This window comes from Bactrocera tryoni, chromosome 2 (genome assembly GCF_016617805.1).
Source record: "Bactrocera tryoni isolate S06 chromosome 2, CSIRO_BtryS06_freeze2, whole genome shotgun sequence".
NCBI lineage: Eukaryota > Metazoa > Arthropoda > Insecta > Diptera > Tephritidae > Bactrocera > Bactrocera tryoni.
The window spans coordinates 44,978,251-44,990,681 of NC_052500.1; the positions used below are offsets into that span (position 1 = coordinate 44,978,251).

The 12,431-nt window shown below is 38.9% G+C and overlaps 3 protein-coding genes across 8 annotated transcripts in view; 1 reads left to right on the top strand and 2 right to left on the bottom strand.

Annotated features, from left to right (window-relative positions):
• Positions 1–571: 571 nt before the first annotated feature.
• LOC120769283 (plasminogen activator inhibitor 1 RNA-binding protein) lies at positions 572–2,485 on the bottom strand. Its single transcript, XM_040096204.1, has 3 exons — positions 1,729–2,485; positions 1,147–1,398; positions 572–1,077 (listed from the first exon to the last, which is right to left on the bottom strand). Exons 1-3 carry the CDS (start codon positions 2,348–2,350, stop codon positions 680–682), a joined length of 1,272 nt encoding a protein of 423 aa, XP_039952138.1. The 5' UTR covers positions 2,351–2,485; the 3' UTR covers positions 572–679.
• A 168-nt stretch (positions 2,486–2,653) lies between these two features.
• The window catches only part of LOC120769282 (ATP-dependent RNA helicase vasa), a 37,699-nt gene continuing 27,921 nt past the window's right edge, over positions 2,654–12,431 (top strand). Inside the window, exons 1-4 of one of the 6 annotated variants that reach the window (XM_040096201.1) lie at positions 2,654–2,740; positions 3,422–3,456; positions 3,511–3,670; positions 3,737–3,814. In XM_040096201.1, the coding sequence (XP_039952135.1) occupies positions 3,436–3,456; positions 3,511–3,670; positions 3,737–3,814 (259 nt within the window). In that variant the 5' untranslated portion in view covers positions 2,654–2,740; positions 3,422–3,435. Of the gene's footprint in view, positions 2,741–2,974; positions 3,066–3,253; positions 3,457–3,510; positions 3,671–3,736; positions 3,815–12,431 lie in introns of those variants that run through there. The other 5 variants (XM_040096202.1, XM_040096200.1, XM_040096198.1 and 2 more) reach the window with 5 other exon arrangements.
• Positions 5,330–5,875, bottom strand: LOC120769284. The gene has a single exon (XM_040096205.1). The coding sequence runs from the start codon at positions 5,873–5,875 to the stop codon at positions 5,330–5,332; it is 546 nt and encodes a 181-aa protein (XP_039952139.1).

Below are 12,431 nucleotides of genomic sequence, written 5' to 3' on the forward strand. Positions count from 1 at the left end.
CTTATACGAACTTCTTAACGCAGTTCGGGGGTTGCTTTTGTTATTTCATATTATTATAATTTTAACTGCTACAATTTTGCAAAACTGGAAATAGTTTTAAAAATAATGGAAAGTGAATGTTTCCTCAACTTTCGCTATCATTTTGTAAAAAAAAAAAATTAATTTAATCAAACAACAAAAATATACACATTACTTAGCAGTGGGACTACTAGACTTTATATATACGACAAGTGCTGTTGCATTGGCTATGCTAGTGTGGCTCTTGAAGTTATTGGTTTAAACGTTTTGACCTGAAATCAATTGCTTCTCTTTTTGCTTGTTCGTACGCTTTGACGCTGTTGTTATTGGGCGGTTTATTTATTTTTGTTTTGGTCTTTTCCTTAGTATTATAGGACAATATATATATATGTATATATTTGAATGTATCAATTCAATAGAATGTTACTGAAAACAGAAGTGTAATATGTAGCTTGTGATAATTCATTGAACTGGATTTTAAATATTTGTCAGCAGTTTCTGTTTCTTTTCTTCACTATATGTTTATTAAATTTGATGAAGCTTCAAACTTATTTTAATTCTTGATCCTCATATTTTATTTGCTTCTTTAATTTCATTATGTTTTAATAGTTGTTCTTTTTTGTTTTTGATATTGCGTCTACGCCACAAAAATGCAGAACTTTTAAGCCAAAGTTGGGAATTGACGTTCGTCGTTGACTTTTGGAGCAACATTTTGTTGTCTAAAACCGCCAAAGTTACGCTTTCCGCCTCTGCCTGCATTAACGCCGCGTCCACCACCAATTGGTGGTCGTTCGGTAGCATTGAAATTGGTTGTGGTGTTAGCATTGGGATTAGGAGCGTTACCTCCTGGACGAGGTCCACGGCCACGCCCACGCCCACCAAAACCAGCACCTCGGCGGCCGTCATTGAAATTAAATTGGATGTCAAGTACACGTTGTTGACGTCCAACTCGCTGAGGGTACATGGCAGGATCGTATTCAAGTTCCTCTTCACTTTCATTCTCCTTTTTCTTATTATTATTTAGAACTACCATTTTCTTCCATTGAGTTGTGTCTTCACCTAAAGTGTTCATAAAATTGATTTCCCATTTTTGGAGTTCAGTTAACAGTCACTTAGTTTTTCACTTACCTTCTCCAGCTTTACGAATGTTGAAAGTTGGTTTGACTCGTTGTTGTTTTTGCGCCTTCCATTCATCTAGCGTTAATTCTTTGGTTTCTTCTTCGACCGGCGTTTGGTCAGCTTGTTCGTTACCAGATTCTTCAGCCTTATCAGTAACATTGCCACCCTCGACATCGCTCTTATTGACGTCATCAATAGCTTCCTTGACAGATCCCCAATTATGTGCGCCAGCACCGTCACGTTTGTCAATTGCTTTTACACCTGCAAATAATATTTATTTTCTAATGTTCTGTTGTCTCCGTTTTGTAATATCAAATATTATTAACATTAACAGTTTTTGGGAAAAATAAAGATGGCGGATAAATGTACTTTTTATATGTTTAAGAATCTTCATAACCTACTTCGTAAAAACATTGACATTTAGCACGTTTTGCCATTGCTTATCCCATTGCGCTTGTATGTGAACATATGTATGTATATTTAATGTCACATTTCCACACATGCTTTCACACTAATATACATACATATAAATGTATAAATTCATATGTTCGGAAATATATTTATAAGGGAGTATGATATTTTTACACTTACCAGTTTTATCAGATCCCGATTGGCGATCGAATTCACGTTTTCCCCCACGATTGCCACCTTCGAAATTGCGGTTGCGTGGTGGTCCCCGATTATCGCGATCCCGAAATTGTCGTGGTTGCTGCTGTGATGATCCGTCAATCTGATTTCCAAAATTCCCATTGTATCCATTTTCTCGAGCATTTCGACGGTTATTACGTTGTTCACGAGATTCATCGTTTTGCTGCCTAAAATTTAAGTTTCTCGTGCCTTGTTGCTGTTGACCACCTTGACCACCATCGGTAGTGGGACCAGTCCGTTTGCGATTGGTGTTAGTAGCTGACCCACCTTGCTTGCTAGTTCTATCCACAGCATTACCAGTCGGTGACTTCTTATTCAGTTCATTTTTGTTCAAGGCTGATGGCTTATTCTCTTTTTCAGCTTGGTTGGGTTTTTTATTCGATTGTACTCTTGTAGGACCGTCGACATTTTGTTTATTCGATGACTTTGTGGAGGGTGCACTACCCCCACTGCCACCAGCAGTCTTAACCTGCTTTTTCGACTTGCTCGCAGCATTATCTAATGGGTCACTAATATCATCGTCCATGAACAAAAGTTCATAACGATTATTTCCAGAGCCATCCATAATTGGCGTTTTTGTGAAATATTTGTATACTTGCCTCTTGCTTTTTCTTTGCCAATTTCTTACAAATTTGAACTAACCTTAATTTCTGCTTTCTGCTACACGATATTCAAGACTAAGAACACATGCCCAGCATTGAAAAAGCATGGTATACATAAAGAAAGAAGAAGAGTGCTGGAATATTTGACAAGTACAAAGTCTGTTAAATGGTCAGATGTTAGCAGCGGAAGGTAAATTCTAACATAAAAATATAAGAAATAGATGTCGCCGACGCTTTTTTCAAGAACCGCTATTCGAACATTCGATGTACCGTTTGATTTGTAGCGTCGTCTCTTTAGAAAGCCAGCAGATTTTTTACGCTTAGGTGAAGTCTAAAAAGTGAACCATTCAATTGTAAGTTAGTAAAATAAGGCATAAATATAACATAGTATTTCCTTGTATAATAAAAAAATCGTTATGTAATGATATAGATAGCATTAGTTTTATAGTTCAAGTTGTATAAAGTTATTTTTTATTGTCAATATATCAGCCAGAAAAATTAACATTTAAAATTAGCGAAATAGATTTTGCAGTATGTTTCTTTACTAACTTATAAAAAAAGTTGATAATCTTCGGAACAGAAAGTGATATAAATAAATAATAAAATAGTCGCTACAGAACAATTTAGAAATTTTGTGTTCGATACGAGTTATAGGCGTGGACATGAACATTGACATTGGTATAATCACACTTACGTACATACATATGTACATACATACATAGGTCTATTTAGTAATTTTTAATAAGGTGTATCACTTAAATATTTGCTATGATAAATACCCGGATTGGTGCAGCATTTGTGCCCACTACTGTATGCTCATATGTTCCAATCATGACGTTTCGTCATAGTAGGTAGAGTAGCTTTTGGCTTTTGTTTACAAATTAAAGAAAAAGAAATGGTCAATTTGGCGGCTTAAAAATGCGGGTTCTTATTACAATAGCATCGCAAAGACAAAATGCGACGTTATCGGGAAATTCGCAGTTTAAAAAATGATATACGTCAGAAATCTAATCAAGTTTTAAATTCATTTACAGATAATTCGCAGAAAATGTCAGATTGGGGTGATGAAGTAAGCTACTCATTTTTTAGAGTTTAAAATACATTAAACTGTATCTTTTGAAAGCAGGATGATGGTCGTGGTTTTGGTAATGGATGCTCCCAATATAAAGAAAATGGCGATGATGAGTATGTAGATAATGGCGGAACTGACTATACGGAGCTTCAAAACACAGACGGCGGGAATAAAGGTTTTGGTAGCAGACGTGGTAGAGGAGGCGGACGAGGTAAAATAATTAATTTTTATACATAAAAATACAGAAATTCTAACTACATTTTGTTAATAATATAAGGTCGTGGTGGACGAGATGACAGGAATGGTTGTAGTTATGGCGGTGGTCGTCGTAACTTTGAAGATAATGAAGAGAATGGTGAGTTGATCTTTTTTTTATATAGTATAGTGTACTGACAGTGAACAATGTGAAAATTATATACTATCGATTTAAAGCAGAAACAGTGTAGTTGGTCGACTTAAATTAATATTGTCACTTGATATTGTTTTAAGGTACAATAACCAACATGAAAATACTGTGATATATTTATCAGTAGTTTAAAGACATTTTTTATATAATTATGTAGTAGAACCGTATATATAATCATGAACAGCATGCATGGCCTTAAATCAATTATTTATTAGAAAACCTTAGGCATCAATAACTGACCCAAGAAAATAAATCATTTCGGCGGCGCCAAACAACCAATATAAATATCTTGGTTTCGGTTATCTTTGATGAATGTTACATTTTGTTGACAAATGGAATGTAACGCCTTTTTCAGTCAATGTAATACCTTCATACTTATAGTATACCACATTAATAGTGGAACAAAGCTTTTGAGAATACTATTCATATTCATCTGAGATTTGCACATTCTAAGGATACCCTTTCAGTACTTTGGGTCTTTGTCTTGTATAAATGTACAGATTATGGGCTTGGATTCAAATACAAATGGCTCCATTTTATTTTTCAGTATATCCAAATACTGATACCGGTCCATTTTACCATTAATTTGATCAATTGGATTGACGCCATGTCATGAAAACACACTCCACGTCATGCTAATCCTACCGCTGGTTCTTTTTTTTTTTTGGTATACCTAGAGTTCCTTGTGGACGACGTACAAATGTTTTTCCATCTAGACCCATCATATTTATCTTGATTTTGTCGCTCCAAAGCACGTTCCTCCTAAATTGCGCACGTTTGTCTCAGTGGGCCTTTGTAAATGCCAGTCGAATTTTGATGTGGCGTTTTGAAAGGAGTGGTTCCTTCATGCTAATTCGTCCAAAAAGTTGAGTCTTCCTAAAAGGGTCGGCTTTGTTCTTCCATACTATGGTTTTGTTGTTGTTTTAACGGTTGTTAATCCCCGTTAGGATGGTAAGGGTTATTTGCGTTGTCGACTTCATCAAACGGGAGGCCCAGGAAACGTGCTGTTTCGACGGGGTCGGACCAAAGGGAGGAGGGTGTTAGATGAGAGGGGTTTGTAGGGCATGCAAAGAGGTGGTCAGTGTAATGCGGAGACTCTTTGCATGCAGAACATACATTGGGTATGTCAGGGTCTATTCTGGATAAGTAGGAGTTTAACCTGCTACAATATCTAGAACGAAATTACGCTAGGGTCACTCGCGTTTCTCGCGGCAACTCGGGCTCTTAGTCTGCGTTGGGTGGTGGTTTGACTCCAAGAACGCTATTCAGGGGAAGGGAGTTGGTGAAGGTGCTGATGGCTCCACTGTCAATGGCGGTCAGTACCTGTCGAAAGTCAGTTGGGTCCGAAGTTCGGTCGGCGTACTGTACGACGTCGTCGACGTAGTCAAGGAAAGACCTCTTGATGCTCCTAGGAGGCGGTTCCGCTTCAAGAAGATGGCTGCAAGGGTGATTTCTACGAAAACATCACAGCATGAACTGCTTGGAGAGGAGTTCATTATGTTCCTTTACTGGGAGCATAATCGTCTCACTATGAAGGTGTTCGATGGGAGACATCAAAAGGCATCCCGTCGTGGTCCGGAGTGCAGTATTTTGGCAGGTCTGGAGTTTCCTCATCTGCGTACCACTGCATCCAGGCGACCATATTGGTGCTGCGTAGTCAAGGACCGGCCGGCCGATTGCCTTGTATGTTGCCATCAACGTTTCTTTGTCTTTTCCCCATGTGCTGCCGGATAGCGACTTGAGGATTTTGTTGCGGCTCTGCACCTTGGCGATAATCACGGTCGTATGGGGAGAGAAGGAGCATAGACTATCAAAGGTTACACCTAAACTCTTAGGGTTTTTAACAGTCGGAATTTTCACGCCATCGACTGTAATGTTAAGTTCAAGTCTATACTTCTTCGTCAAGTTCATAAAAATGGTCGCTGTGGATTTGGTGGAGGAAAGTGTGAGGTTCCGTGCAGTTAGGAAACGAGAAAGGTCGGAGAGGTAGCTGTTTACCTTCGAACACATGCCATCGATTCCATTGCCCGACGTCAATATCTTGCAATCATTTGCATATGAGGTTATGGAAACCCCCCTTTGGTGGTTGCGGGAGTTTCGAGATGTAGAAGTTAAACAGTAGCGGGGAGAGGACAACCCCCTGTTTAGTTCTTCTCAGTTAATATGTTTCACCTCGAAATAGTACGGATGACTGACGACCGTTCAGGTAGTTCATGGTCCACCTCTTCAATCCTGAAAGGAGCATGGATTGTTCAATATCCTCAAGTTACGTTGTGTGATTGACTGTGTCAAAGGCTTTTGACAAGTTCATCGCAACCAGGATCGTCCTCTCACAAGGTGGTTTTTGGTTGAGGCCAGATAGTTTATGAAATAAGTGCTGTAGTTGTGCTGTGCACTTTGCGGAAGAATATCGGGAGTTGCAAGGCCTCAAGTGTCTTCACTGATGGCGAAAGCAGAGTTATCGGGTGATAAGAGGCTGCGATCCAATTTACGTTCGTCAACGATTCCATCATTGTTCGGACAAGTCAGAGTGGGAGCTATGTCGCCTGTTTCAGCGCCTGGGGACCGTGGTGGTCTTCTGTTGGCTACTCGGGGTGAGTGGCGGTGCAGAGCGCAAACTATGGGCAGATTGCACAGCCGTAGAGGCTAGTGTCGCAGTATTACGTAGGCAACATGGGGCCACGTAACTCGTGGTCCACTTCCAATCGCCTATAGTGTGAGTCTTAAGGCCTGAGCAGGTCTTAAGATGGCTCCATCCATTGCATGTATTACACCTGACCGAGGTGGAGTTTGGATGGAGCCTTTTTGCGCATACGCAGCAGAAAAATTCCTCCGGGCCCTGGTTGGACTCAATGCCAGCACGAGTCAGGAGGATACGGAGCAACCCTGCTGCAAGGCATTGCTCCAATGACGACAAACACAAATTAGTACTCACCGATCCAAACGCGGTTAGATCGCCGAAAAAACAGCTTTTGGTCGGATGAAATCCAAGTCAGTTCAGGTGCGTAGAACCGGCTGTCGTAGGAATAGCTAATGTAAAATCCAAAAGAACTGTAGTTTTGTCAACACTATGGGTTTTACGTGGTCTTAGTTTTCTTGGTATCTTGATGTTGCCACAAGATGAGCCTATTTGTGTTTCATAAAGAGCATTATATACCTTTTTTTAGAGCAATGCATTATTTCAGCAATTTCGGCGAAGCTTTTCCTTTTCTTTGCTCATATCGCACATAAGCGCTCTTCTTTTTGTGTGCAATGTTTTTCCATTCCTATGTTAATGAAATATCGGCGAAATAATTATTTATTCTCAAAATTAAATTAAAAACACGCGAAAACTTTACACAAAATTAAAAAAAAACGGTATTTCTGAGCAGCAAAATGAGCTTCATAACGGAAACAAGTGCAGTAGATGCATACCACATTTTGATTGTTCAGCTAATTTACGATTGAGGAAAATAGAAGTCATATGATAATCGGATTTGTGATATTTATATGTCCATGGCTGTAGCTGTTTTAAAGCGGACCGACAACGAAAACATGTTTTCGTGGGAAAAACTTGTGTTTTCGTCCATGTAAAATCTGTCAAACGAAAACACAGTTTTCGCTGAAAACTACTTGAAAACTTACATTCCACTCATTATAATCGGTTCCTGCTCTAGTGTAATCGATATTTATACTTTTAATTTAAAACCCATACTACAAAAAAATAAAACAGATAGGAGGGTTGTAAATTTATATTTTTTGTAAGCGTTTTCAATATAAATAAAAATTATTTTTATATATTTAGTTCTTTCTAAAACAAATGTATAGAAACATAGATAAAATGTGCCGGGTAGAACGTGTTAAACAAGAAATATTATTAATTAATGAAGGTTTTGGGCGTAACAAATTTGGCTTTGATTATATTAATGAACTATGCAACACGCGAGAAAGCACCAAAAAAACACTACGAAGCTGGTATTTCATATGAAAATGTACGCACACAGTTTTGAAGCTGATTTCTCGCTTTCGTCAACCTTGCGCTAGGCTCGGTTTTGAGTGTCCAATGTTGGAGATATAACTTATCTTATTAAACCTGTTATTTCTATATTCTTCTTCTTCTTAATTGGCGTAGACACCGCTTACGCGATTATAGCCGAGTTAACAACAGCGCGTCAGTCGTTTCTTCTTTTCGCTACGTGGCGCCAATTGGATATTCCAAGCGAAGCCAGGTCCTTCTCCACTTGGTCCTTCCAAAGGAGTGGAGGTCTTCCTCTGCTTCCCCCGGCGGGTACTGCGTCGAATACTTTCCTAGCTGTCAATGTCGTCGTATATCTCGTACAGCTCATCGTTCCATCTAATGTGATATTCGCCGTGGCCAATGCGCAAAGGACCATAAATCTTTCGCAGAACCTTTTTCTCGAAAACTCGTAACGTCGACCCATCGGTTGCTGTCATCGTCCAAGCCTCTGCACCATATAGCAGGATGGGAATTATGAGCGACTTATAGAGTTTGGCTTTTGTTCGTCGAGAGAGGACTTTACTTTTCAATTGCCTACTCAGTTCCTAAATAGACGAAATTATCTGCAACTTCAAAGTTATGACTCTCAACAGTGACATGAGAGCCAAGTCGCGAGTGCGACAACTGTTTGTTTGATGACAGGAGATATTTCGTCTTGCCCTCGTTCACTGCCAGACCCATTTTCTGTGCTTCCTTGTCCAGCCTGGAGAAAGCAGAACTAACGGCGCGGGTGTTGAGGCCGATGATATCAATATCATCGGCATACGCCAGCAGCAGTAAACTCTTACAAAAGATTGTACCTGATTGAAGAATTCGTATTATAGGGGGTCGCCTCATCTGAAACCTCGTTTGGTATCGAACGGTTCGGAGAAGTCCTTCCCGATCCTGACAGAGCTTTTGGTGTTGCTCAACGTCAGTTTGCACAGCCGTATTAGTTTTGCGGGGATACCAAATTCAGCCATCGCGACATAAAGGCAGCTCCTTTTCGTGCTGTCGAAAGCAGCTTTGAAATCGACGAAGGTGGTGTGTGTCGAATCTCCTTTCACGGGTCTTTTCCAAGATTTGGTGCATGGTGAATATATGGTCGGTTGTTGATTTGCCAGGTCTAAAGCCACACTGATAAGGTCCAATCAATTTGTTGACTGTGGGCTTTAATCTTTCACACAATACGCTCGAATACCTTATATGCGATGTTGAGGAGGCTTATCCCACGGTAGTTGGCGCAGACTGTGGGGTCTCCTTTTTTAAAGATTGGACAGAGCAGACTTAAATTCCAATCGTTGGGCATGCTTTCGTCCGACCATATTTTACATAGAAGCTGATGAATGCTCCTTATCAGTTCTTCGCCGCCGTGTTTGAATAGCTCGGCCGGTAATCCATCGGCCCCCGCCGCTTTGTTGCTCTTCAGACGGGTAATTGCTATTCGAACTTCTTCATGGTCGGGCAATGGAACGTCTGCTCCATCGTCATCGATTGAGGAATCGGGTTCGCCTTCTCCTGGCGTTGTGCGTTCACTGCCATTCAGCAGGCTGGAGAAGTGTTCCCTCCATAATTTAAGTATGCTCTGGGCATCGGTGACTAGATCACCTTTGAGGGTTCTACAAGAGTATTACCCCTGTCGGCCAGCTTATCAAGCTCTTCGTACTCACGCATTTCGGCCTCTTTCCTTTTCTGTCTGCAAATGCGTCTCGCTTCCCTCTTCAACTCTCGGTATCTATCCCATCCCGCACGTGTTGTGGTCGATCGTAACGTTGCGAGGTAGGCAGTCTGTTTTCTCTCCGCTGCGACACGGCACTCTTCGTCGTACCAGCTGTTCGTTTGCACTTTCCGAAAACCAATGGTTTCGGTTGTCATCAGAAGGGGCGTCTCTCATCCGAGGCAGTTGGTAATCTTTCATCGTTCTATATCAGTGGCGCTCAACGCAATAAAAATCCAAACACTCGTGTTTGACTGATAATTCTGCTACTGCGAAAAATATCACACACACACGAAAGCAGCTGAACACGTACGCTAGGTACGTACGAAAATCTATAGCAATGTTTGTGCAGCGCAAACGTAAAATGTAGTAATATTGAGGCGTGCGCACCACTGTTCTATATTGAACGAAATAAATAAGAATGTATAATTACGAATTAATAATATATTTTATAACTTACGTATGCACCAGGGCACTTTACATTCGTTTCTATGTGAATGCGTATCTGTATTCATATTAAAAAGTTGTAAACATCAACATCAAATTTGTTACAAATGTCTTTTTGTGATAATTCATTCATATATGTAGCCTTTACTAATTAATTGTTTTAACAGAATTGAATTTTTGTTTCCAGTCATCGTCACTTTTTGTTATTAATTTCTTCGAAATAAGTAAAATTTTAATCGCGTCACAACTTTTTATATAAAAAAATTTGGATAAACTAAAATTATGCTGATTTTATATGACGTTGTTCGAAATGCGGAGAAAATGCAAAATGGTGAGAAAATTACGGGATTTTCGACCCTTATCACGAAAAACTCGGACTAGTCCAATATGTTCTGTCGCGGTGAATATTTGTTACTTGTAATTTGTTTCGTATAAAATGTAAACTATTAAAAATTATATGGATTTTCATTGTGCCTTTATATTTAAGTATTTTTTTGATATCCATTACCACATGTTTTTAGCATTCATAGCCATCAGTCTAATATGTTTTGTCCGACACTGTATGTTTAGTAGTAGTATAAGTACTCGATTCAGCATAATTAGGAGTTTAGCCTAATGTAATATTCATAACTAAGTTGCTCAAGGGCCACCGAATGTTGTATACTCATGTAACTTGCAGGAATCAAAGCCAGCGAAATTACTTCAGGTGCTGGCAAAATTTTGAATTAAAACAAGTAGGAAAGGGCTAAGTTCGGGTGAAACTTGCAAGAATCATCGCGAGGGAAATACCTTAAGATGCAAAACATCAACTAGATAATCGGAATCTAAGCAATGTTATATATAAATATACTCATACCCTGACCGACAACTTCGACATTAACAATTTTCATACCATATATTTCAAAATATTTCCTGATTTTCATTAAGGTACCTCTACATACAATCTTCAAACATATGGATCGAAGTCAGCCAGGTGTTTCAAAATCGTGGTAATACTTTTCGTCCAATTGTATTTATTATAGGCAGAGAGATATACTGTTATGAGTATGTTCTGTAAATATTGGCCGATATAGCCAGAATAAAGTCACCTGGAAGTTCGAATATTACCTGTTAAAAAAAAAAAAATTTGAAAATTTGCTGAGCGCAAATAATATAAGAGCTCCTACCTACAGTATCTATAATTGACTGAGCCTTAGGTATATGGCCTTAGGTATATGGCTCAGTCAATTATAGATACTGTGCAGTAAATTTGTTTTCGACCACAGGTACCCCTTGTTACTGCGATCGATCGCCTGTACCAAATTACAATTTTATATCTTTATTTAATGCTTAGTTATAGCACTTTATAGGTTTTAGGTTAATGACGATTTGTGGGCGGTGACAGTGGTTTGATTACGAACACGTAATTTTTTTTTGTACTGAGAAACCCGCATAACAAGTATCATTAAGATATCTCAATTTTAACTCAAGTTACAGCTTGCACGGGCGGACGGACAGACACACAGTCACCCAGATTTCAACTTTTCTCGACATCCTGGTCATTTATATATACTTACATACATATATATAAACCTATATCTATCTCGATTAGATTTGGGTGATACATACAACATAACTGATAGATGGCTGCTAAGAAAAAGAAAGAAAGCTATTCCGAAAATTTACTTCAACTGTTTCGAGGTTTGGAAAAAACGTTGGCACAAGTGTATTGAGGGGGGGCGCGTTAGCTTTTGAAGAATAAATTAAGAATTTTACAATTATGAACGAAGTCTTACTATTTTTGCTCATAGTAGATTTTTTTTAAACCGTCACACGGTATAAAATCATAAAATAAAACTTCACTTTATAAAAACATTGATAAAGTTTTAAAAAATATGCTTATACATATTTCTTTGTAAAGCTTTAACAATTTCCTTTTATTTCTTGTTTTTCAATTTTACGACGGATGTGACAACGTACAATTGAGTGCATAGTAATGAATCTTATAGATTTTCGGTTAATGACGATTTGTGGGCGTGGCAGTGGTCCGATTACGCCCATCTACGAACTCGATTTTTTTTTTTTGTAATAAACAACCCACATACCAAGTTTTATCGAAATATCTTGCACGTACGGACGGACAGACAAACAGTTAACCGGATTTCAACTCTTCTCGTCATCCTGATCTGTTATATGTATATGTATTTATAGCCCTATATCTATCTCGTTTAGTTTTAGGTGATATATACAACCGTTAGGCGGAAAAAACTATAATACTCTGTAGCAACTGGTTGCAAGAGTACAATAATAAACACACACATTTACCTTATTGAAGGTTTTGCTTAGGAAAGCACTAAGAAGCTTGCTTAACATTTTGTGGGAATATGAGAGAGGTTGAGAGCTTTCAAAAATTTGTGCTTTCACCACATACTAGTCGCTCTACAAAT

Coding starts and splice junctions, on each gene's coding strand:
- LOC120769284 (XM_040096205.1), bottom strand. CDS start 5,875: ATGTGTTCGAAGGTAAACAGCTACCTCTCCGACCTTTCTCGTTTCCTA.
- LOC120769283 (XM_040096204.1), bottom strand. CDS start 2,350: ATGGATGGCTCTGGAAATAATCGTTATGAACTTTTGTTCATGGACGAT. Junction 1,399..1,728: donor ATCGGGATCTGATAAAACTG/GTAAGTGTAAAA, acceptor TATTATTTGCAG/GTGTAAAAGCAATTGACAAA. Junction 1,078..1,146: donor CATTCGTAAAGCTGGAGAAG/GTAAGTGAAAAA, acceptor TGAACACTTTAG/GTGAAGACACAACTCAATGG.